Source organism: Canis lupus, chromosome 5 (genome assembly GCF_003254725.2).
Source record: "Canis lupus dingo isolate Sandy chromosome 5, ASM325472v2, whole genome shotgun sequence".
In the NCBI taxonomy this organism is placed as follows: Eukaryota; Metazoa; Chordata; class Mammalia; order Carnivora; family Canidae; genus Canis; species Canis lupus.
The window spans coordinates 41696364-41720471 of record NC_064247.1 but is presented as its reverse complement, the minus strand read 5'-3'; the positions used below and the strand labels follow the sequence as shown (position 1 = coordinate 41720471).

At 47.5% G+C, this 24108-nt stretch overlaps 1 protein-coding gene across 7 annotated transcripts in view; it reads right to left on the bottom strand.

The window, feature by feature from the left end:
* The window catches only part of TOM1L2 (target of myb1 like 2 membrane trafficking protein), a 118964-nt gene that overhangs the window by 47154 nt on the left and 47702 nt on the right, over positions 1-24108 (bottom strand). For 4 of the 7 annotated variants that reach the window (XM_025428141.3, XM_025428142.3, XM_025428143.3 and 1 more), the window contains exons 2-3: positions 11404-11488; positions 3750-3828 (exon numbers count right to left, since the gene is read on the bottom strand). In XM_025428141.3, coding sequence (XP_025283926.1) covers positions 3750-3828; positions 11404-11488 — 164 coding nt within the window. Of the gene's footprint in view, positions 1-3749; positions 3829-5231; positions 5258-11403; positions 11489-16260; positions 16337-21890; positions 21915-24108 lie in introns of those variants that run through there. The other 3 variants (XM_035716905.2, XM_025428144.3, XM_049110283.1) reach the window with 3 other exon arrangements.

Here is a 24108-nt window from a genome sequence, read left to right as displayed (position 1 = left end):
ATCATACTTCCTGATTTCAAACCATATTACAGAGGTATAATAATCATAACAGTAAAAAAAAATCATAACAGTATGGTACTGGCAAAAAAAAAAAAAAACAATGGAACAGAATTGAGAGTCCAGAAATAAACACATACGTACATATATGGTCCACTAATATTTGATAAGAGAGGTATGACAATTCAATGGGGGAAAGGACAGTCTCTTTTACAAACAAGTGTTGGGACAACTGGATAATCACACAGAGAAGAATAGAACTGCACTCCTATCTTACACCACTCACAAAAATTAACTCAAAATGGACTAAAGACTTAAATTTAAGACCCTAAACTGTAAAACTGCCAAAAGATGACACAGGAAAAAAATGTCTTGATATTAGTCTTGACAAAGATTTTTTGGATGTGAAACCAAAAGCAAAGGCAACAAAAATGAAAATAAACAAGTGGAACTATGTCAAACTAAAAAAGTTTTGCACAGCAGAAGAAACAATCAGCAAAATAAAAAGGCACTCTACAGAATGAGAAAAAATATTTGCAAACCATGTATCTAATAAGGGGTTAATATCAAAAATATATAAGGACCTTAAACAACTCAAGAGCAAAAAAACTATCCCCAAACAAACCAAAAACCTAAAACCAATCCAATTACAAGTAGGCAAAGGTGGGGCATCTGGCTGGCTCAGTCAGAGCATTCGACTCTTGATCGTGGGGTCATGAGTTTGAGCCCCAAGATGGGTGTAGAAATTTCTAAAAATAAACTTTAAAAAATGGGCAAAGGACTTTAAACAGACATGTTTTCAAGGAAGATGCACAAATGGCCAACAGGCACATGAAAAGATGTTCAACATCACTAATCATCAGGGAAATGCAAATCAAAACCACAATAAGGGATCACTTCACACTTGTTAGAATGGCTATTATTAAAAAGACAAGAGACAAGTGTTGGCAAGGATGTGGAGAAAAGGGAATCCTTGTGCACTGTTGGTGGGAATGTAAATTGGTGCAGCCACTATGGAAAACACTATGGAAGCTCCTAAAAAATTAAAAACGGGCTCCTAAAACAAAACAACATAAAACAAACAAACAAACAAACAAACAAACAAAAACCATGATCCAGCAATCCCACTCTTGGGTATATATCTAAAAGAAATGAAAACAGGGTATCAAAGAGGTATCTGTATCCCTATGTTCACTGTGGCTTTATTCACATAGCCAAGACATGGAAATAGAAGTATCCACTGATGGATAAATGTATAAGATGTCTGATATTTCTTTATCCATGTACACACACACACACACACACACACACACTGAAATAATATTCAGCCATAAAAAGGAAGGAAATCCTGCCTTTTGCGACAACATGGATGGACCTTGAGGTCATTACACTAATTGAAATGAGTCAAATACAGAAAAACAGATACCCAATATGTCACTTAAATGTGGAATCTAAAAAAGCTGAACGCGTAGCAACAGAGAGTAGAATGGTAACTGTAGGAGAGGGGAAATGGGGAAATGTTGGTCAGAAGGTATGAGTTCCCAGCTACAAGGTAAGTAAGCTCTAGGGAGCTAATGTACAGTAGTGTGACTGCAATTAACACTGTAGTATATACTTGACAGTTAAGATATTAGATCTTTTTTTAAAATATTAATTTTAGAGAGAAAGTGAGTGAATGTTTTGAGAAAGAGAGAGAGAGAGAGAGAGAGAGAGAGAGAGAAAGCCTAAGCATGTGCATGTGCGCACAAACCAAGGGAGGGGCAGAGGGAGAGAGAGAAAGAATCCTCAGGCAGACTCCCCTCTGCATGGGGAGCCTGACACAGGGCTTAATCCTAGGACCCTAAGATCCTGACCTGAGCAGAAATCAATAGCTAGACGCTCAACTGAGCCACCCAGGAGTCCCAAGAAATTAGATCTTAAATGCTCTCCCCTCCTTCCCCAACAAAGGTAATCATGTGAGGGGATAGAGGGATTTCCCGACCTTATGGTGGTAATCATTTTGCAATATATGTGTGTATCATCACATTGTATATCTTAAACTTACATATGTTATATGTCAGTATCTCAACAAAGTTGTTGGAATAATAGTAATAATAGCAATAAACCTAACCACCAGGAAAGGCTCAATGATGTTCACCATTTTCTTTCAGAAGGAAGTAAAAACAGAGACCACTTAAGAAAGATTTCCAGGGGCGCCTGAGTGGCTCAGTGGTTTAGCGCCACCTTCAGCTCAGGTTGTGATCCTGGAGACCCGGGATCGAGTCCCACATGGGGCTCCCTGCATGGAGCCTGCTTCTTCTCTGCCTGTGTCCCTGCCTCTCTCTGTGTCTCTCATGAATAAATAAATAAAATTAAAAAAAAAAAAAAAAAGAAAAAGAAAGATTTCAATTCTTGGGGGCCTGGGTAGCTTAGTCAGTTAAACGTCAGACTCTTGGGTTTAGCTCAGGTTGTGATCTCAGGGTCGTGAAATCGAGGCCCACATTGAGCTCCATACTCAGTGTAGAATCTGCTTGAGATTCTCTCCCCCTCCCCCCATTCCCATGTGCACTTGCTCTCAGTCTTTCTAAACTAAATAAATAAAATCTTAAAAAAGAAAAAAGAAAGATTCCATCCAACCAACATGGTTCCCATGAAGTTGGGTGTATAAAGGGGTATGTTTTAGATAACAGGAAAATGCCCTGATATGTTAGTGTTCATTCCCTGGTGATTTCAGTTACTGAAATCAATTCCTTTTGGGCATCACTCTGGGTTTACTAAATGCCATGGATCAAATTCTGAGAAAAAAACCTGAAAGCTTTCAAGTCACTATACCTCAGCTGGTCTTTTTTTTTTTTCTTTATTATTCAAACCCCAATTCCCTGGCAGAGAAGGATCTCAAAATAAGTCTTGGGTTTTCACTTGGGTGAAGAATCCAAACAGTTTCTCTGCTTTAAAAGGAAACATGTTATAGCTGTTTTGGATAAACAACAAACTACTGAAACCTGCAGAGAAGCCCACTGCTGACCTGTTGCAGCTTCCACTATAAGAACTCACCGTGGCCCCGATTTTGCCATATCTGAGTAACTGTTAGCTTTCCAGACAGAAATAACCCTCGGAGCAGTTGTCCCTTTGAGTTTCTTGACATTTTAAGAAAGGGCAAAAATCTGGTCTGTTTCTTCCTGAAAGGAGTCACTAGGCTGGCTTTTTCCAGAACCCCTGCACCAATGACTGCTTTGACTCCATAATCCACAGCTGGACACTCTGAGAACCCCCAGGCCTCTCTCCGCATTGATGGGATGATGAAATCAGTCTGGGAAGGTTACTGTAAGCAATCACTTTAACACCAGAAAAGCTCAGCACAGTCCCAGGCAGGTTCGGGGTGGATGGTAGCAGGTTTGTAAGGAGAGACCAGACACCTAGGAAGGCAGCTAGTATGGCTGTGTCACAGAAGGCCATCCACAGGCAGGCCTTTGACTTCTCTGCTCTGGGCTTCTGTATTAGTCAGTGCTGCCCATGCCTGATCTTCTGCTGGTATGTACCAGCTTGCAGCCCATCCCCTCACTTCAGGGGAAAGCAGGAAAACCCAAAGGCACTGTGGGAAGGCTCTGCTACACTCTGCTGGTGCTTGCACCAAACCGTCCACAGGCCGTGGCTGCTGGAGGCTGTGCCGAGTGGACAGAGGGAAGGCCCTGCCTCTGGGAGTGGGGCAAGGCTGTGAATGTGGATTTCCTCAGCTGCTCTGCCCCCACCCTAACCCCGAGGGCAGCACTCACTGTTAATGCCAGCATGACCTCTCTGTAGTTCCGGTTCCCATTAAGCCGCTTCTTCAGGGCCCGAATGGCATCCTTTGGCCTAGAGAGAAGGACATATTAAAATCCTCACAAGTTCCACTCGGGGCTCTTACCTTACACATTACTCCTATTTGTGTGAACCAGCACATACACAAGGCCATCTGTTATACACAAGATTCTAGGTGGCCATGTTTAGAAGCATAAAAGGCTGCAGACAAAAAAAAATCTTCATCATTGTGAAGCAGGTTAACCTTTAAAAAATTTTTTTTAAGTTTTGTTTTTATTTCTAGTAATCTCTACACCCAACATGGAGCTCGAACTCATGACTCTGAGAGCAAGAGTCACAGGCTCTTCCAACTGAGCTAGCCAGGTGCCCTAAAACAAGTTAATTTAAATCACGCTTATCCACGCAATTGAACACTACATAGCTGTGAGAAAGGATAAAGACACTCCTTACACACCAATATGGAGCAAACTCAAAGAAATGTGAATAGAGTTGTGTGCAGAACAGTGCATAAAGTATGCTACTCTTTGGCTTATAGAAGGACAACATACATACACACATAGTACACATGTTAGCAGAGGGAAGAGCATCTCTGGAAGGAGCCCCAAGAAGCTGGTAACTTTGGCTGCCCCTTAGGAGAGGAATTGGGTGGCAGAGAGGAGCAAGTGAGGTTTTTCACTGGGCTGCTTTTGGCAGGCCTTTTGCATTTGCATCACATGCAAATATCTTTTATTCAGAATGATAACTAAGCCACTGGTGTGGGGGTACACTGAAGAAACAACAGACAGACATAGAAGAAAGAATGGCCAGCTCCTTGCTGAGGCCTGGATGTTCAGCTCCTCCTCAGTTCCATGGAACCCCTTTTTGCCCTGAGAAAACTTAATTAAGTCTCCCCAAAACCCAAAGAATTGTGTTTTTAGGTAGTGAAGCTAATGTAGATTCCCAGAGGCATGTTCATAAGCTGACTGTTTGGGACCTGGAACTCGTTCTTCCTTAAATACCAGTTAGGGTGGGGAGTCAGGGTCCTCAACCAGCCCTCTAGAAGCATCTAGTAGGTGCAGCTCTTGGGTCTAACAAATCATTTAGTTTATTCTAAGCCAGGATCCAACAAAGCTGTGGCACTCATGTCTACCTCTGGCAGGAAACCCCTGCTCCCTGATGCCCCCAGTCCAGCTGCAGGCTGGCCCTCTGCTATCACCAGTGGGCTCCAGCCTTCCCCTGACCAACATATCAGTCTATCTGGGTCTTTCAAAGGCTGACGATTTGTAAGTCAGGGACCTCCTATTCCTCCAGCTCTGAAACATTTATGATCTCTTTACCAAAGGGAAAAGTCCTTTCAAGTACGTGTGAAGAATCTGGGGGGAGGGAGGGTAGATACTCTGCTAATCAGTCTAACCTAGACAAAAATACACAGAAGCAAACTAAGGCTTCCAGAAGACATTTAAATCACCCTGGGTCACCTAGTTCCCATCCCCAACATGAAACGTGGCTGCTTGCATGAATTCTTGGTTTCTGAGCCCAAAGGCTGATGGGACGAGGCTCTCTGGGGAACGGGTCCCTGCCAAGCATGTTTGCAGAATGGCTGCAGTTTCCAAACAGAGATGCTGATTTCTGCAAATATGGGACTTGACAAGCTCCTGGCTTTCAGGACTGTTTGTGGACTTGAGCTGGTGAAGGTCAGTGGCTGCTGGCCAAGAGCGTGGATTGACTTCCTCTCTCTCAAAGGCTCTGCCCAGCCACGGTCAGCCGCGACCCACGGCTGCTATCCCTCTCAATCCAGTTTCGTCCCTCTCCTCTTGAACTTCCAGGGAGCAGAAAAATGGGAACAGCCTCCGAGGGCTGCAATCACTTAGAGCTCACAGAGCAGAGAGTGCACAGAGCTCTCCCAGTGTGGGGGTGATGGTGGTGGTGGAAAATCAGAGAGTCAGCAGGCTCCTGGGTTAGAGTTAAAATGGAAATTCATCGGCGGGAAGTACTGCCTCAGAGTGACTGGGTGAGCACAAAAGCAAGTATTTATCTCTCTCCCCGGGGGAGAAGCTTCAGAAAGGAGGATCAAAGTCATGTCAGAGGAATTGCAAAGTTTCCAGCAGCAGCAGCAGCAGCAGCAGCAGATTAGACAGCAAGGAGCTGGAAACAGGGGGAAAAGGAGAGAAGGAAGAGTCAAGAGCCAAGATGGAGCAGGGAGAAGGAGCAGGAGGGGAAGGGGCCCTGTGAGATGCCCCACTGTCTGGCAGCTTTCAGCAGAAAGCTCAGCACCCCAGGCCTCAGGATCTGGCCTCTGGGCCATCCCCAGCCTCCCCAAGGTCTCCCTCACCCCAGACTCCTGAGAACCTTGCTTTCTAGTCATACTTGAACTCATCTTGTCCTGTGCCCCAGAACTGCTGCTTCTGAGCCGCTTTCTCCTCATTCCCTCCGAGAAGGATATGGCTGCTCCTCCTCCACCACCCCGGGACTCTTCCTCTTCCTTCCCTTTTCTCTGCTGCTACCTTGGTCTGTTGCAGTTATGGGGTGCTCACTCCTCCACACGCCCCCTCCTCCAGCTTAGAGACTGGGCACAAACATTCCAGGAGCAAGGGAAGGTCCATAGGTGGTCATGAAAATGAGCCAGGTCAGCTGATCCTTCTGGAGATACACATCAGAATCACCTGGGGAGCACGTGCCAAATCCACACACCTGGGCCTTAACTAGGAAGGTGCGGGCAAGGCATGGCAAACCGGTTCTAAAACATTGCCGGGAGCAGCAAGGGTGGCTCAGCGGTTTAGCGCCGCCTTCAGCCGGGGTGTGATCCTGGAGACCTGGGATTGAGTCCCACGTCAAGCTTCCTGCATGGAGTCTGCTTCTCTCTCTGCCTGTGTCTCTGCCTCTCTCTGTGTGTCTCTCATGAATAAATAAATAAAATCTTAAAAAAAAACAATAATCACTGGTTATTAATGACCAACGATTCAAGGTATGAGGGATGGCCACGCAAGGCCTTAGGATGGAGGGCATCTCAGCCTTGGACATTTCAGGGAAAGCCCAAGGAGGGACCTATGGGGCAGTTCACCCAATCTGCACCCACCAGGACCACAACCTCCCAGAGGTGAAGCTCTGAATGACTAAGTGTAGGCAGAGCTTTGATGGCTGCAGCCAGGTCAACCTGTGCTTGCATCCTGCCTCTGCCCTTCCTAGACACACTGTGAGACCTCTGGCAAGCGACCAAACCTCTCTGGACCTGTTTCCTCAACATGGGCTGCCCCTACCTTCTAGGGCTGTTGCAGGGCACTGCACAAGCTGGTACAAGCCAGGGCTCCCGTGGCGGCCCAGTATACAAACGGCAAGCACTCAGAGAATGGCAGATAGGGTCAGGGCCATCAGCCCACAGAGGTCATCACCAAGGACTGGACAGATAACACTACCGATGAAAGTGGTGAAGGAAGTCACGTGCAGTTTAAGTCCTTACCACGCAAGTCTTTTTTTTTTTTTTTTTAAGATTTTATTTATTCATGAGAGACACAGAGAGAGAGAGAGGCAGAGACACAGGCAATAGGAGAAGCAGACTCCATGCAGGGAGCCCAACGTGGGACTCGATTCTGGGTCTCCAGGATCAAACTGCTGAGCCACCTGGGATGCCCAACTATGCAAGTCTTTAATGGATAAAGAGCAAATCCCTATGTAGAACACAGACTGGATACATACATAGGCAGACACTTCATAACTATTTACTACTTTAATCCTTACAACGAGCCTATGTGATAGGCAATATTGGTACCCACACTTTGTAAATGAGGACACCGAGGTACAGGGACACATGGCAAGGGAGCAGAGAGCCTAGAATTCTGGTTCCAGGCTCCATGCCCCTAATCCCACTATACTCCTGTTCCTATGTACATGTTGCACACCCTGCCCACCAGCCCAGATGTCCACCTTCCCCCTCTGACATCCACCCACCTCACCTGGCTGATGCCCCCATATGCTGCAAGACTCCACTTGGATGTCACCTCTTCTCAGAAGTCTTTGCTGCTGACAGTCCCAGAGCCAGCCAGCTGCTGTTGCTCTGGGCCCTCTGAGAGGCAGCTTCTCTTGGCACGCTGTGTTATGATTATGTTCTGCATTCCCCATCAGACAGAGTCCGTTAAGGACTTCCTTCTCTATTCTTATTTACCAAACGCTTGTCAAGAGTCAATTACGTGTACACTGTGCTTGGTGTTGGTATAAAATGGTGCGTGAGACAGAGTTCTGCCCTCACGGAGTGCACAGTTGAGGGGGCGCTGTCGGGGGAGATGGCCACTCTCACAAACATCACACCGACATGTACATTTACACGGTGACAGTTGTGGTATAATAGAGGGTACTGTGAAATCACATGGGGGGGATCTGTCCCAATCAGGAAGAGAGGGGTGTCAGGGAAATGAGATTCAAAGTGAATTCCAGTGAGTGACAGAACTGATCAGTGAAAGGGAGAGCTGAGAGGGAAAGAGAAGGATCCAGGACGAAAGCCCTAAAGCAGGAATGAGTTGAAGGGGTGCTGGACCATTAGCTGAACTTGGGAGTTTCTCTCCTGCTTAAGAAGAGATTTGACAATCACCTCACTGTAGAAGCCAAGATAGAAAATCGCCAGGCGTCCTTGAAGGGGTCTCATTCAAAACCCAAGGACCCAGAGCTTGGGCCACTTTAGGAAGAAGGTGAGTAAGTGCTGGGAAAGGAAGGTGACCCACCTCCTAGACCCTGGGAGGTGGAAGCTCCACTTTAATACATATTCGTACATCCCCACATCCGTGGAGAATTGCAAATGGGGTATAGGAAGCATGGAAAGTCCAAGGAACTGAAAGATCAATGGGGCTGGAGGACGATGACAAGGGGAGAGGGCCCCAAGGGGAGCAGCAGAGGGACCAGGTTACCACACAGGATCCACTGAGGATTTGGACCCTGAAAGAAGGCTCCTTAGCAAGGAGCAACTTGATGAGTTTCTAAGAGGCGGTCAGTGGACAAAAGGAAAAGGGGAAATGGTAGAGAGACAACTTGGAGGATACAGCCTGACTCTAGGGATGCCAGAGGAATAAGGCTCTTTACCCCTGACCTGAACCACCATTCCAAATACTCCCTCCCCAAGTAGCACTTCCTCCTCACTCTCCCTGTTCCCCAGATGGCTTGTGTCCCCAACACACTGCCCTTTCACCCTCTCATCTATATATCACCTTCTCTTCCTGCCCTACTGAGGCCCAGCCCAAAGCCTCCCCCTGTGTCTGCTGCAATGGGCACACACCTTGGCCACGGCCTGTCCAGTGCCACCGGCTGAGCCCCTCAAGAGCAGCCAGGGAGCACCTTGGCATTTTAGAACCAGCTGCATCTCCATCTGTGGGGTCAATTAATGTGGCTGGACAACTGGAGAAAGGAGGGCATGAGAGGGGGACATGAGAAAGAAAGGACCCCAGTGACTCTAACATCGGAAACGCACAGCCCCGAACAGCTCTCGACCCGGCTGTGTGCCAGGCACCAAGGTGACCACCTACACTGAGAGGCAATATGCCATCTTTGAGGGAAGATGTCCAAACTTAAACCTCCAGGGCAGGCCCCTGCCCCTAGCTCCATATCCCTCTGCTCCTGGACAGGCAGCATCCCACCTGGGGCCTAGCAGGCAGCTCAGAGCTGACCTTCTGATCTCTGCCCCTCAGCCTGCTCCCTCCCTGCGATACCTCAGCCCTAAACACTGCAGTCCTCCTGACTCTTCTCTGCTCTCACACCCATGTCCACCTCTGCAAACCCCATTGGCTCAACCTTCTAAACTATTCTGAAGCTGATCATTCCTCTCTCCCTCCTCTACTGTCATCCAAGTCGAAACTGCCATCATCCCACATCTCCTAACTGGCTTCCCTCTTTCTACCCTCTGCCCTTCCCATCCCAGGCCAGGCCATTCCAAACACGGAAGCCAGGTGATCTCTTTAAAATGAACCTTAGACTTCGGGCGCCTGGGTTACTCAGTGGGCTGGGTGTCTGCCTTCAGCTTGGGTTGTGATCCCAAGGTCCTAGGAGCGAGCCCTGTATGAGGCTCTCTGTTCAGTGGGGGAGCCTGCTTTTCTCCCTCTGCCCCGCCCCCTGGTCATGCTCTCTCTCTCAAATAAATAAATAAAATCTTTAAATAAATAAAATGAGCATTAGATCATGCCCCTCTCTGCTGAAATCTCCTCCCAAGTCAAGGCCAGAGCCCTCCAAAAATAATTAAAATGAGCATTAGATCATGCCCCTCTCTGCTGAAATCTCCTCCCCTCCAAGTCAAGGCCAGAGCCCTCCATTGTTTTTGGATGGGGACATGTCTGACCCCTCCTCACTCTCTCCACTCTGGCCCCTAGAGCCTCTTGCTAGTCCTCAAACATACCACCCCGCCATCTGTCCCAGGACTGCTGTGCTTGCTGTTCCCTCTGCCTGGAAGGTTCTTCCCTGGTGTCATCCTCACACCTCACCCCCTCATCTCTTTCAAATCATTCTTCAATGTCACCTTCTTAAGTGAGGCTTTCCTTGACTCCTCCACTTAAAATTGCTGACTCCCAGGGGCACCTGGGTGACTCAGTCGGATAAGTGGCTGACTCTGGATTTCAGCACAGGTCATGACCTCAGGATGTGAGATCGAGTCCCGTGTCAGGCTCTATGCTCAGTGCAGGGTCTACTCGGGATTTTCTCCTTCTGCCTTGAGCCTATGCATGCGCTCTCTAAATAAATAAATAAAATCTTTTAAAAATCCTGCTAACTTTCAGGCTTCACCCTCCGTAGCTTCACTTTGCTCCAGACTTGTCACCAGCTGACCATGTAACGTGACCACATAATGTAACACATAATAGCTTCAAGGGCATCTGTCCTGCTCCCTGCCATGCCCTGGGCTCGCACACTAGAGCCCAGCATGAGGTAGTCACTCAGTAAATATCCGTTCACTGAAGGCAGGACCAGCTCCAGATTGTACACAGCAAAGCTGCAAGTGCCAGCACCCAGATGCAAGCCCAGGGTTGCCAGAGTCCGGCCTGTCCTCCTTGGCACTCTGGGGATGGCTGGAGAGGGCTTGGCTACAGTAAATACTGTCCTGTGTGGTGTGGGCAGAGGGCTGAATACAGACAAATCTGGAAAAAATGTAAACAGGACGTAGCCGTAATGCACAAGAACCCACCCGGCAGTGCAGGGATATGAAAGGGATGGCCCCTGCCAGAGACACTTGCTGCTCTGTGCCTCACGTGGACCTTCTCCCTCTATGGACACCGTGGGGCCTCTCCCTCCTGCAGCTCCAGTCCAGCAAAGCAGGACGGAGATAGCCTCAAGTTGGTGAAGGGGAGGCAGAGTCAGGGAGGAGGGCAGGAGGAGGTGATGAGCACTGGGGGACCAAGTAACCAGGAGACTTCATTTTCACTGTGATTCAAAGCAGGTCATTACAAGAGGGCGTCACTGCTGTAAGCCAAGCACTGCTGTTGCAGTGGGACTGGGAGTGGGAGAGGGCAGCATGAGAAAAGATAATGAAGAATGTCCATTTATTAAATGCCAAAACAAACAGCCTGGAAACAAAACAGGAAGTAAAACACCACCACCCTAAAGCCCTGACAGGCTGTGAGTGACCCCCAGGAGCCAACCAGCTTTACGGGAGATGGCAGGGGTGGGGGTGGGGGGCACACATACCCTTCCTCTGTCTCGTTGATAATGTCACAAATCTCCATGTTCAGCGTCCAGTCCTCGCTTTGCAGGGAGCCATCTGTTGCCTTTTCTGTAAAGTCAGAGAGAAGATGGATTTACATTTCTCCCAGAATAAGGGGGCCCTGGCAGGAAACAGGAAGGGACCAGAACCACCATATTCTCCCCACCAAGCGGATGGGCTAAGCCAACAGAGCAGTTCTAGGGGTGCTGCATTCACAAGGGAACATCCAGAGAGAGAAAGAGAGAGAGAGAGAGAGATCTGGCCCTGAGTTTTGCAAGATGAAAAGTTCTGGAGGTTGGCTGCATGACTGTGCAAATGTCCCTAACACTTAAAAAATGGCTAAGATGGCAATTTTTCTGTTATGTGTATTTTCACACAATTAAAATTTTCAAAAATTAAATTTAAAAAACCCTACAACTCCCTTAAGGTAGGCATTATTCCCCTCCACATTTAAAAGGAAGGAAACAGGCTCAGAAAGGTTGGTTATTTGGCCAGGATCTCATCATCTGATTGAAGCTTACTAGCATTCAGTCTCAGGTTGGTCTGTCTCTAAAGCCTAGACAGCTGCATGACACTGCCCCGCCTGCCGGCAAAGCTGGACTTCGGATCTGAAGTTATAGCTCAGACAAATTCTAACCCTGCCCTGTCCTAACTGTACACTTTATGAGAGGGTTAACATCACCACCATTTTGTTCCTATAACCCACACTTCCACTGCTACTCAAATAATAAAACAGATGACCTCCGCATATGCTGGAAGTGTCCTTGTTTTTTTTTTTACATAACATACTAGAACTCACACATCCAAATGAAGGCTGCATTTGTAAGCAGTGACAACATGCTCCAAAAATATAGCTGTTGCTCAAAACATTTGTGCAACAGCTTCGGTCTGCATTTAAAAGCCTCATTGTTTTAATTTTTGCTAAAAAAGACACATCCCCAACTTTTCCACCCCGTTTATTAATCAACCATAGTCCCCAGAGACTCCTGACCCCGCTGGAACAAGGAAACCCACCCACAAATGAGGAGGATCTGCCTCGGGCGAATGCTGGGCATGCAGCAGACTGGGCAGGGCACTGGGAGATTGGAGGAACCCTTCACCAAAGTCCACAATGGTGCCACGCTGGCAGGGCCAGAGGCAGTATTTGGGGGTGTGCCTACAACAAGAGGAGAGCACGTGCAGAGAGGGAGAAGAAGCCATGTCAGAGACTGTTCAAGGCAGACGGGACCCAGAGATGTTGCTCCCCTGCCCCATCCACTGCATGCATGTAGAAAACAGGGGCAACATCAGAAGAGCCACTTTGGGGTTGGGGGGTAGGGACAACAGCCATGGCGGGAAGGGGAGCGGTAGGGATAGGCCTTCAGGAAGAATGGCTCAAAGCCCCAGTGGGCTTGGCCAGGAGAAGCAAAGGCTAAAGGCAGAGGGTACAGGAAGCCTGGGGGGACAGGCACGAGGCAGCACTTGGGACAGACACAGCAGAATGCTCTCTTGGCACTGGGCTTCAGCCAGAGGCGGGGTGCTACAGCCAGCTTCCAGAGTGGGTAAGCGTGTGGGTGACAAGACTTGCGCCTCCAGCCCCTGCTCTCCCTGCCACACGCAGCTGTCCCTGCACAGCCCTCCCCTTCATGGTGTCCGGCCCCAGAAGAGGTGATGGCCAACGAGGTCACTGCACAGCAGGGGAGTGTCCGTGGCCACAAACACAGAGCACATCCTCATGATGAAGCCACTCTGCCTGCGGGTGTGGGCTTTCCACCCTTCTGAGCCAGCCAAGGGGACAGGCCATCTGGCCAAAGGGCCGTTCTGAGCTGGTCATCTGTCCCTGTCACAGCACCGGCTGCAACACGGCCTCACGAGGAAGAAAGTCTGTGACTGCACTTTGGTAGGGCCATAGGGACACTGTCTTGGGAGGCTTAATGGAGGAAATATTAAATCAATGAAACCTCATTTCCAAGTTCGGTTTAGCAGCAGAATCCATTAACCTTATATTCACCCGCTCCCTTCCTCCAATAATACCGGGAAGGGGTTCAAAGGCATGATAACTTATCCTCCGGGTAGCGCGTTCTATTCAATTACTGGGATTCTGAGTTTCCAAGCTAAAAGATATATACTCGTTTTGATTATAAAGAATCAACCCAAAAAAGAATGCTGCTTTCTTTTCATTTTGCTGGAAATGCCACATAAATACAACCGTGGGTATTTGGCTCCGCTGAAACAGATGAGGGAGGTAAGGCTGACAAAGGAGCTCAAATCAGTTCTGATTTTTCTCCCCTCATGAAAGAATTCCCAGCAATGGGAACAAAGTTGTATTTGCCCCTGGAACTGCAGCCACTCAATGCGGGCTTCCTCACTCCATCCGGTCCCAAGGCCAGAGGAAGCAAAATTCAATCTCATTTCTTTTGTCACGTAAATCGTCAAAACCTAAGATAAATCCTGGTGCAAGAGCAGAAACACAATGCTCCAGGGAGCAATGGGGCAAGTCATTCCCACCAGCCAGCCCTTGGGACAGATAAAGATCAAAACGCCAGTGACCCTGGCTGCAAAAGCTGACCTTTCAGAGTTCTCTGGTGAAATGCTAATGGCCAGGAGCTGCAGGACAGGACAGGACAGGGCAGGGCAGGGAGGGCAAGGCTGGGCTGAACAGAGCAGGGCACTGGCAGGGCTGGGCAGGGCTAGACTGGGCAGGGCTGGGCAAGGCAGCGCTGGGCTGGGCAGGGCAGGGCTAGGCTGGGCAGGTCTGGGCAGAGTAGGGCAAGGCAGGGCTAGGCAGGGCTAGACTGGACTGGACTGGGCAGGGCTGGGCAAGGCAGGGCTGGGCAGGGCTAGACTGGACTGGACTGGGCAGGGCTGGGCAAGGCAGGGTTGGGCTGGGCAGGGCAGGCTGAGCGGGGCTGGGCAGGGCTGGGCAGGGCTGGGCAGGGCTAGACTAGGCAGCACAAGGCAGGGTTGGGTAGGGCTGGGCAGGGCTGGGCAAGGCTAGACTAGGCAGGTCTGGGCAGGGCAGGCTGAGCAGAGCAAGGCAAGGCAGGGCAGGGCTGGGCAGGGCTGGGCAGGGCTGCACAGACAAGGCTCCCATTAAACCTTCAGTACAAGACAGTTAATGTTATCCTAATGCTGTTGCCATGGCATTCTCCCCATTCAGAAAAGGCTGCCTCCAGCGTGGAGGAGGCTGGGGATGCCCTGAAGCCTGGACCCTGCCGGCAGTAATAGCACTCTCTCAGGCCTAGTTTCTCTGTGCCCCCACCCCCACCCCTACAGCCTGAAATCCCAGGCAGTCCTGCTGGGAGGAGCCTCACAATCCAGTGGCATGGTTTCTTGGCTGCTGCTGTCTACACTTTGATGTTAAATATAGTGACTTCAGAGCAGCCAGCACCAGAAGGCAAGAGAGGGCTGGCTTCAGCATTTTGTATTCAGCAACATCCTTTCGGTGAGAATGGAGGAAAAAAATGGCCAAATTATCTACCTCCCCAACAATCAAGGGTGTGGGTAGGAGCCCAGAGGCACTGACACAAAGGAAGAACATTCAGGGCGGCTCTATGCCAGGTGTAGGGGAAGAAGCAAAGGGGCTTTAGGTGGGCAGGAAGCTCATCTGATAATATGCACCAATAATGGGAGATGAGCCTTCTGGATTACTATACGCTAGTGAGGCAGGTTGGCATATACCAGTCAGGTGGAAAGAAAAATCAATCCTGACATTCTACACAGAGCCATTATTGTCTATTGCTTCAAATTCCTAACATGCTTTGTGAATGTTAATTGCAGCTGCTCCTCTTCCACTGGAGAGACAAGAGAATGAATTCCAAATACTCATTCCTATTTTATAGGATGTCCTTTTCTCCAACAGCTGTCCCTACTCTTCTGTCACCCCTCTTCAAAGGAAGATAACAGGACAAGAAGGTATACAAAGTATGTCTGCTTAGCCTGTAGACTTTGTGAGGCAGCTTTCCCTGTAACTTAAGGCAAAACAAAACAAAAACAAAAACACCTCAGAGTCCCCATACCCTTTACTCAAGATTGGCAGAGCCTGAGATGTGCCATGCACTGCCCGTGCAGGTGGAGAGAGGGAGATGATTAAGACTCTACCTTAAGAGATCAGCATAATGGGAGAGGCAGATAGGCAGTTGGTTAAGAGACAATCCAGCCTGAGCAGTAACAGAGGAGAGCCACAGCTCTTTGGGGGGCTTGGATACCTGTGCCCTAGATACCGGTACACAGGAGCTCAGAGGAAATTAATGGCACCCCACATGCTTCTCTAAGCAGAACACAAAGGTGGGCAAGATATGCCAGGAAGAACCAGCCAGTGACTGTGTGAAGTCCCAGAGAAAGCTCCTAAGCCTCTGTCTCTCACTCCCCAACTAGAGAAGCACCAAGGGAAGGCATGACGTAGAGCAGTGCTTCCCAAATTGGCTGCAGGTTAGAATCACCAGGAAGCCTTTTTTTTTTTTTAACATTTGTTTATTTAGAGGGGTGTACAGAGGGAGCAAGAGAGAGAAACCCAAGCAGACTCCACACTGAGCACAGAGCCCAACATAGGCTCAATGTCATCACCCTGAGATCATGACCTGAGCCAAAAAGTTAAGAGTCAGACGCTTAACCAATTGCACCATCGAGCAGCCCTTCACCAGGAAGCTTTTTACAAGTATTCCTGCCTTTGAGCACCTGGGTGGCACAGTTAGTTAGGTATCATGATCCCAGAGTCCTGGGATTGAGGCCTATGTCAGGCTCCCTGCTTCTCCCTCTCCCTCTGCTGCTCACCCTGCATGTGCTCTCTTGCTGTTAAATAAATAAAATCTTAAAAAAAAAAAAAAAAAAAGAAGCATTCCTGCCTTGGTCCCATCCCATACCTTCTGATCAGAACCTCTAGGGCACAGGGCCAGTTGCTGACGTGTTCTAATAGCTCCCCAGTGGCTCAACATACACCTAGGGTTGAGAACACAGAGGAAAGGAGTAACACAAGTGGACTGCATGGCTATGAAGTGCCGGACCCTGGGGACAAGTAGAAGGCAAGACAGTCCAGTTTCCGCCCTCATGAAGTTCCTGGCCCACAGGAAGACAGGGAATCAAGTAACCCTGGTTCCAGTCCTGGCTCGGCCTCTGTGATGCTGAGCTCTCAGGACTATTTATGCCTGTTTCTTCTCTGAGCATTAGGTTTCCTGACAAATGAGCTATTGGGCCCAAATGATCTCTGATCCTCACCCTCCTCATCCCCCCAACCCCAACCCCACTCTGATGGCATGTTGGCCAATATATACTTTTTTTCTTTTTTGGCTTTTTTCACTTGGTATAACATTCTCAAGCCTTATCACGTTGTAGCAGGTGTCAAAATTTCATTCCTTTTAAAGGCTGAATAATATTGCATTGCGTGTATATATCACTTTTTGTTCATCTATTCACCTGTGGATGGATGCATGTTTGTTCACAACTTTTGGCTCCTGTGAATGCTGCTAGGAACATGGGTGTACAAAGATCTGTTTGAGTCCCTTCTATTTTTTTGGGTATATACCCAGAAGTGGAATTAGTAGATCATATGGTAATGCCATGTTTAGCTTTTTAAAAACTGCCAAACTGTGTTCCACAGAGGCTGCATCATCTTACATTCTCATCAGCAAGAGATAAGGGTTCCAACTTCTCTATATCCTTGCCAATACCTGTTATTTTATATCTCAGCATGGTTATGATGTGTACTTCCTAATGATATGGTGACACTGAGCACCTTTTCTTTTCTTTTTTTTTTTTTTCTGAGCACCTTTTCATATGTTTATTGGCCATCTATTTATCTTCTTTGGATGAATGTCTATTCAAGTCAATTTTTGAATTAGGTAGTCTTGCTAAATCTGTTTATTGATTCTGACAGGTTTTTTCCTCCCCATGAAATCTCCAGGGTTTTCTACATATAAGGGCATGTCATCTTATTATTGAATTCCAAAAGTTCTTTATATATTCTTTATATATATTCTTATATATTCCTTTATCAGATGTATATTTTACAAATATTTTCTCCCATTCTGTATGTTATCTTTTCACTCTCTTGATAATGTCCTTTGATGCACAAAAGTTCTTAATTTTGATTAAGTACAATTTATTTTTTTCTCTTGTTGCCTATGCTTTTGGTGTGATAGCCAAGAAATCACTGCTAAATCCAATACCATGACACTTTATCCCTGTGTTTTCTTCATTTTTTAAGAAAGATGTTATTTATTTATTTGTTTGTTTGAAAGAGAGAGACTGAGAGAGGGCACCAGTGGAAGGAGGGATAGGGAGAGAATCCTCAGACTCCCCACTGAGCATGGGGCCCAACTCTGGGCTCGATCCCACAACATGAGATCTGGACCTGAGCAGAAACCAAGACTTGGATGCTTAATCGAGTGAGCCTCCCAGGAACCCCTCCCTGTGTTTTCTTCTAAGACTTTTAGAGTTTTATCTCTACCCTTAGGTCTTTGATCTATTTGAATTTTCCTATGGAATAAGGTAAAGGTCCAACTTCATTCTTGTGTGTGTGGGTATCCAATTATCCCAGCACCATCTGTTGAAAAGACTGTCCTTTCCCCAATGAAAGGTCTTGGCACCCTTGTTGAAAATCAATTGACCGTATGTAAGAGGGGTAATTTCTGGGCTTTCTATTCTGTTCCATTGGTCTGTATCTGTCCTTATGCCAGTACCATACTGTTCACTGTTCTGATTACTGTGAGTTTTTGAAATCAGGAAGTGTGAGTCCTCCAACTGCCTTTCCTCTTCAAGATTGTTTTAACTATCTGAAATCCCTTGAGATTCCATAGAATTTTAGGATAAATTTTTCTATTTCTCAAAAAAATGTTGGTGGATTTTGATTGAGGCTACATTGAATCTGTAGATGACTTTAGGTATTCCTGTCATCTTAAAAATATTAAGTCTTCTATCCATGAATATGGGATGTCTTTCTATTTATTTATGTCTTCTTTAATTTCTCTCTGCAATGTTTTCAGTTTTCAGTGTACAAGACTTTTGCCTCTTTGGTAATTCCTAAAGATTTTATTCTTTTTGATGCTACTGTGAATGGAACTGTTTTCTTAATTTCCTTTCCAAATTGTTCATTGTATAGAAACAAATTATTTTTGACAGTTGATCTTGTACTCTTCTACTTCTGAATCTGTGTAAGATCTAACAGTTGGGTTTTTTTCATGAAATCTTTAGGGTTTTCTACACATAAGGTCATGTCATCTACAGAGACAATATTGCTTTTTCCTTTACCATTTGGTGTTTTTTAAATTTTTATTTATTATATTTTATTTTATTTTATTTAAGATTTATTTATTCATTCAGAGAGAGAGAGAGAGAGACACAGAGACACAGGCAGAGGGAGAAGCGGGCTCCATGCAGGAAGCCCGATGCAGGACTCGATCAGGGGTCTCCAGGATCACACCCTGGGCTGCAGGCGGCGCTAAACTGCTGCACCACCGGGGCTGCCCAGTTTTTTTGTTTTTTTTTTTAAAGTAGGTTTCCACACCCAGCATGGAGCCTAATGAAGGGCTTAAACTCACAACCATGAGATCAAGACCTGATGGGATGCCTGGGTGGCTCAATGGTTGAGAGTCTGTCTTTGGCTCAGGGCACTATTCCATGGTCCTGGGATCTAGTCCCATATCAGGCTCCCCACAGAGAGCCTGCTTCTCCCTTTGCCTGTGTGGGTGTCTCTCTCTGTGTGTCTCTCATGAATAATAAATAAAATCTAAAAAAAAAAAAAAAGACCTGAGCTGTGATCAGGGGCACGTGGGTGGCTCAGTGGTTGAGCATCTGCCTTCGGCTCAGGTTGTGATCCCAGGGTCCTGGGACTGAGTCCCACATTGGGCTCCCTGCAGGGAGCCTGATTCTCCCTCTCCTATGTTTCTGCCTCTCTCTGTGTGTCTCTCATGAATAAATAAATAAAGTCTTAAAAAAAAAGCTGTCATCAAGAGTTAGATGCTTAACCAACTGAGCCACCCAGGTACCTCATTTGGATGCCTTTTATTACTTTTTCCTCTCTAATTGCTCTGGCTAGAACTTCCAGTACTATGTTGAAGAGAAGTGGTGAAAGCAGGCATCCTTGGGCTAACATACACTTTTACAAAATCTGATCATACACTGTTAAGAGCAAACATAGCTAAAGAGAAGACTCACTTGAGTCCTCACTGCACTGAAAGTAGGTTATCTGCTGGGGGGAGGGGTGTGTGAAAGCAGGAACTACATCAGGATTGAGAGGACTCAGAAAGCCAAGGGGCCTTGTATCTCTGCTTCCAGCTCCAAGGAAATCACCTTAGACTTCCCTGGTTGGAAAGCCTCACACCAGTCAACCTGCCCATGCTTAGCTCCAATCCAATATCCTCTCCAGAGACTCCTTCTATACCATCTCCAGTTGATGCTCCGTGATAAGTTTTCCAGAACTTGAAGGCATGATCTATGCAAGGATTGAGCTTTCAAGATCATTCTAATACTATTCTAGGAGTTTCTTCCAGGGGTGCCTGGCTGGCTCAGTCGGAGAAGCATGCAACTCTTGATCTTGGGGTCATGAGTTCAAGTCCCATACTGGGTATAAAGGTGACTTAAGGTGTAAATAAAACTCAAAAAAAAAAAAAAAGTTCCTTCCAATCTTATTGGCTTAATGAGCCATGAGTATATTTTTGGCTCCATATTTAAACCTAAAGCTGCATGAAAGCAGAACATCTTCAGTTCCTCAGGAGGGTCCAATCTTATGCTGATGAGGGTCTACTAGAAATAAGATGATGATGGTAACCCTTCATAGGCCCCTGGGTGATAGGCATCAGGCAGCCTAGGTTCCCTGCTGTCCCTGTGTTCTCCCTTTGGACGCAGAAGCAGGAGGAGAGGACATCATGATGGAGAGTATGAACAGGGTCTAAACTCAGACTTTGGGGAGTCCTACTTCTGCCAATTACCATGTGACCCCAGGGCAGTAATTTGACCTGTCCAAGCCCTTCTGTCATCCGTAAAATGTGATCATAATAACAGCCCTTTCCTCACACAGTTGTTGTGAGACTAAACTAAACCACACACAACAAAGCACTTGACAGAGCCTCTAATACAGAGTTACATTCCTCCACAGGCCATGATAATCGCTGTTACTTTTATTATGACTACAGCTCCTGTGAGAGTCTGCCAAGGCTCCCCTGGCTTCCCTTCCTTCAGCATTCCTGTATCACCACTGCCACCTACAGGTGGCACAGCTATCCACAGGCTGTGCCCAGCCATTCCAGAGCCCTAGGATCATGTAAAATATCTCCAGCCTTTCTGAGTCCAGGTTCCTAAGCCTGGAGAGAGCTCCATGTCCAGAAGCCACAAAGGGCTCCCATTCCAGAAGGAAGCCCCCAAATAGCTTGGCCCATCTACAAGGTAAAGAAACAGCCAGAGCACAATTTCCTGAGGAATCCAAATGTTAAAACTCCAAGAGGTGTTAGAGCACGTCTGGTAAGAAGATTCCCCATGAATTGCTCAAAATAGATGTCACATTTCCTGGACCTCTGGAGATGGGGTATGGGGGGTAGGGGATGCATAGGGGGCACAATGTTGCAGCTAGCTTCCCACTGACAGCTTCTTGCCCTCAAAGCTAGCATTGAACAACTGATCTCAAGTCTTCAAGGAACTAGCTCCCCTTTCTTTCACAATTAATTAATTAATTAATTTATTTTTCAAAAAATGGAGAAGCAGAAGGGAGAATGGAAACTGAACTCTGCCAAGCACAACCTTCTGTTTGGGTCAGGTCCCTTACATTACCTTCTATAACCCTCCCTTCCCCTTCCTGGCAGGTTATCCCCATTCTAATAGGTAAAGAATATGAAGCTGAGATTGGTGACTGGCCCAGCAGTACACAGCTGGCAGATAAAAGCACTGCCAACCACATGACCCCCATCTTCCTGGAAGACCTAGACTTGGACTCAGACCCATCCCCAAAAAGAGGATGGTGTGGCAAGGAAGACCCTGGCCTCAAGAGCAGCCAGGTCCAGAGTTCTTGGATGCTGACCCCTCTGACTCTATAGACAGGGCTAAAAGATCTGGGGTCAGAAGGCTAAAACACAGTGCTGACAAAAGGTCAAGTCAAATTAGTTGCTGGATCGGCTTTCTCCCTTGTTCTTCTTTTCTTTTCCTTTTTTTTTTTTTTTTTTAAGATTTTTAAATTTATTTATTCATGAGAGAGAGAGAGAGAGACAGAGAAAGAGAGGCAGAAACACAGGCAGAAGGAGAAGCAGGCTCCATGCAGGGAGCCTGACATGGGACTCGATCCCTGGTCTCCAGGATCACACCCTGGGCTGAAGGCAGCGCTAAACCGCTGAGCCACTGGGGCTGCCCTTCTTTTCTTATTAATAAACTTTCAATACCGGCATAATTTTAGATGTACTGAAAAGTTGCAAAGATCATACAAAGGGTCCCCATATGCCCTTCTCTAGGTTTCTGCTCACGTTCACATCTTACATAACCACTGTTCATTTGTCAAAACTAAAAAAATTACCATTGGTGCAGAACCGTGAACTAAACTCCAGCCTTGACTCGGATTTCTCCAGTTTCTCCACTCACGCCCCTTCTTGTCCACGATCCAGCTTAGAATACCACACTGCCTTTAGTTGACCCTCTTTTTAGTCTTCTGTTTTCTTTAAAGACCAACAGATTCACCAAATCACGTACTTACTCTCCTGTCTGGAAAGCTCAATTCCAAAGGGCAGCTCTGTATGAGCCACAATTCCACACCCTGGCCTAATTAGGACACCACATCCTCCCACTCCCCAAACAAAGGAGTCCTTCAGGCCAGCCAAGCAACAGAGAAAATAGAAGCTTGTTAGCCACACAGGCCCGGGGCTGCTGATCCAAGTTCTTTTTTAACTGGAATTCCCTTGAGAGTGATCCACAGATTTAAAATGCATTTGGGGTGTGTTCTCTAGAAGCAGAGCCACTGGTTTGATGTATTCTCTTCTTTGTACTTACTGGAATATTTTCCGTGTGGAGTAAATGAGCGTGCAAGAGAGGAGCTGGGGGAAGACATGGATTTAGGGCCGGGATGGCACTGGGCAGCTGGGGGATGAGAGGTTTCTGCAGGGGCCAGGCCCAGGCCAGGAGAAGGGTGTGGCAGTGGGTCCGGCCTGGCCAGCCCAGCTGGCTGCTCTCTACCAGCCAGGCAGGTGGGCCAGTCCACTGGGCAGATAAAAGGGCCCCAGGGAGCTGCTGCTCAGGTTAGAGCTGCCTTAAAGCAGAGCTGATATGTTGCCAATCTCTTCTTCCCCAGACTGTCTCTAAGGGGGCTGTTCATCTTGCCCGTGTGCACTGTGCGAGCAGAGAGGCTTATGTGCAAATTTCACCGTGTGCTGCCCAGGCCTGGGCCCTTGCTCTAGCTACTCCTGATTACAGAGATGTACATACTCAGGAGAGATTGCATGCCAGTCCTTGGGGAGTGGGAACGTGCAAGGCCATCCAAGGCTTCCCAGTTTAAGTCAAATAATTGAGAGGCCTCTCCGTGCCAGAGGCTGTGGTAGAGTGGGACAGAAAAATAAGCAAGATGGAGCCCCTGCCCTTAAGGAGCTCACCAGGCAGGAGACCTGAAAACAAGCAGCCAGTACACAATATGATGTGATGAGTGTTTTAATGGAGGAGGGGGGGGGCGAGGAGAAAGACTGATGGGCAAGATGATGGAGGAATAGCTAATCATGCTAGAGAAGGGGGAGGAAGGCTCTGTGAAGGCTAGGGAAAAGACCCAGCAAAATGAAAGCAGAGTTTTGGAGGAGGAGAAGGGATCCTCGCAGCACCAGTGGGCAGTGCAGAGATGGGACGGCCTGCCAAGGCCACGATGGAAAAGGCTGGGATGTGGTGAAGGGAAGCAGGGAGAGGAGACCAGCTGGGAGAGCCCTTTCATTTTCTGTAAGGAGCCTGGGCTTTCTGCAGGAGGCAATGGACAGGGCTTTTCAACAGAAGAGACAAGAATATTTGCGTTTGACACAGATCACTCTGGTAACAGCGTGGGGGCTGTACTGGAGCAGAGAGACTACAGGCAGGAAGCAGGGCCAAGGCACCAGACCTGCTCCATGGAGAAGGGAGAACAGGACAGCCTCTGGTCAAGGGCATGGTCATGAATTTGATGTTCTAGGGGTCAGTCCTGGCTCATTTGATCGGGGGCAAGTTTCTTAAACTCTGTGAACTATACCTTAGTCATCCAGGAAATGGGCCAAACAGCTGTTCCTCCTCAACAGGATGGTCACAAAGATTAAAGGAACAAATGATGCAAAACATGAGATAGGGAACCTGGCACACAGTGAGCGTGTGAAAATATAAACTACAGTTTAGTTTTTAACACGTGCCTTAAGTGGACTGGACCTTGGGGAGGGCAGAAAGAGGGAGTGTCACTGTCTCCCAGGCTTTTACAGCAGCCTTCAGGCAGACAGTCAGGAGGCCACCCTAAGTCCCTCCCAGAGGGACCATGAAAGGGTTGCATTCTGTTGGCAAGGCACCAATCAGCCTAGGAGACCAGCCAGAGACCACAGGCATCACCCTGAGCCAAGCTAAAAAGCTGCCTCAAAGAGCGATTACAAAATTCCAAGCCGGGAGAAAGACTCCCCAAAGTTCCCCCAGGCTCACACCTGCTGTGCTCAGTAAAGCCTGAGTGCTTTGACTAACTCCTGCAAAGAGCTGTCCTTCAGAACTAGGTAAAGAGAAACACTCTCCTGGCCACCATCATAGCATTT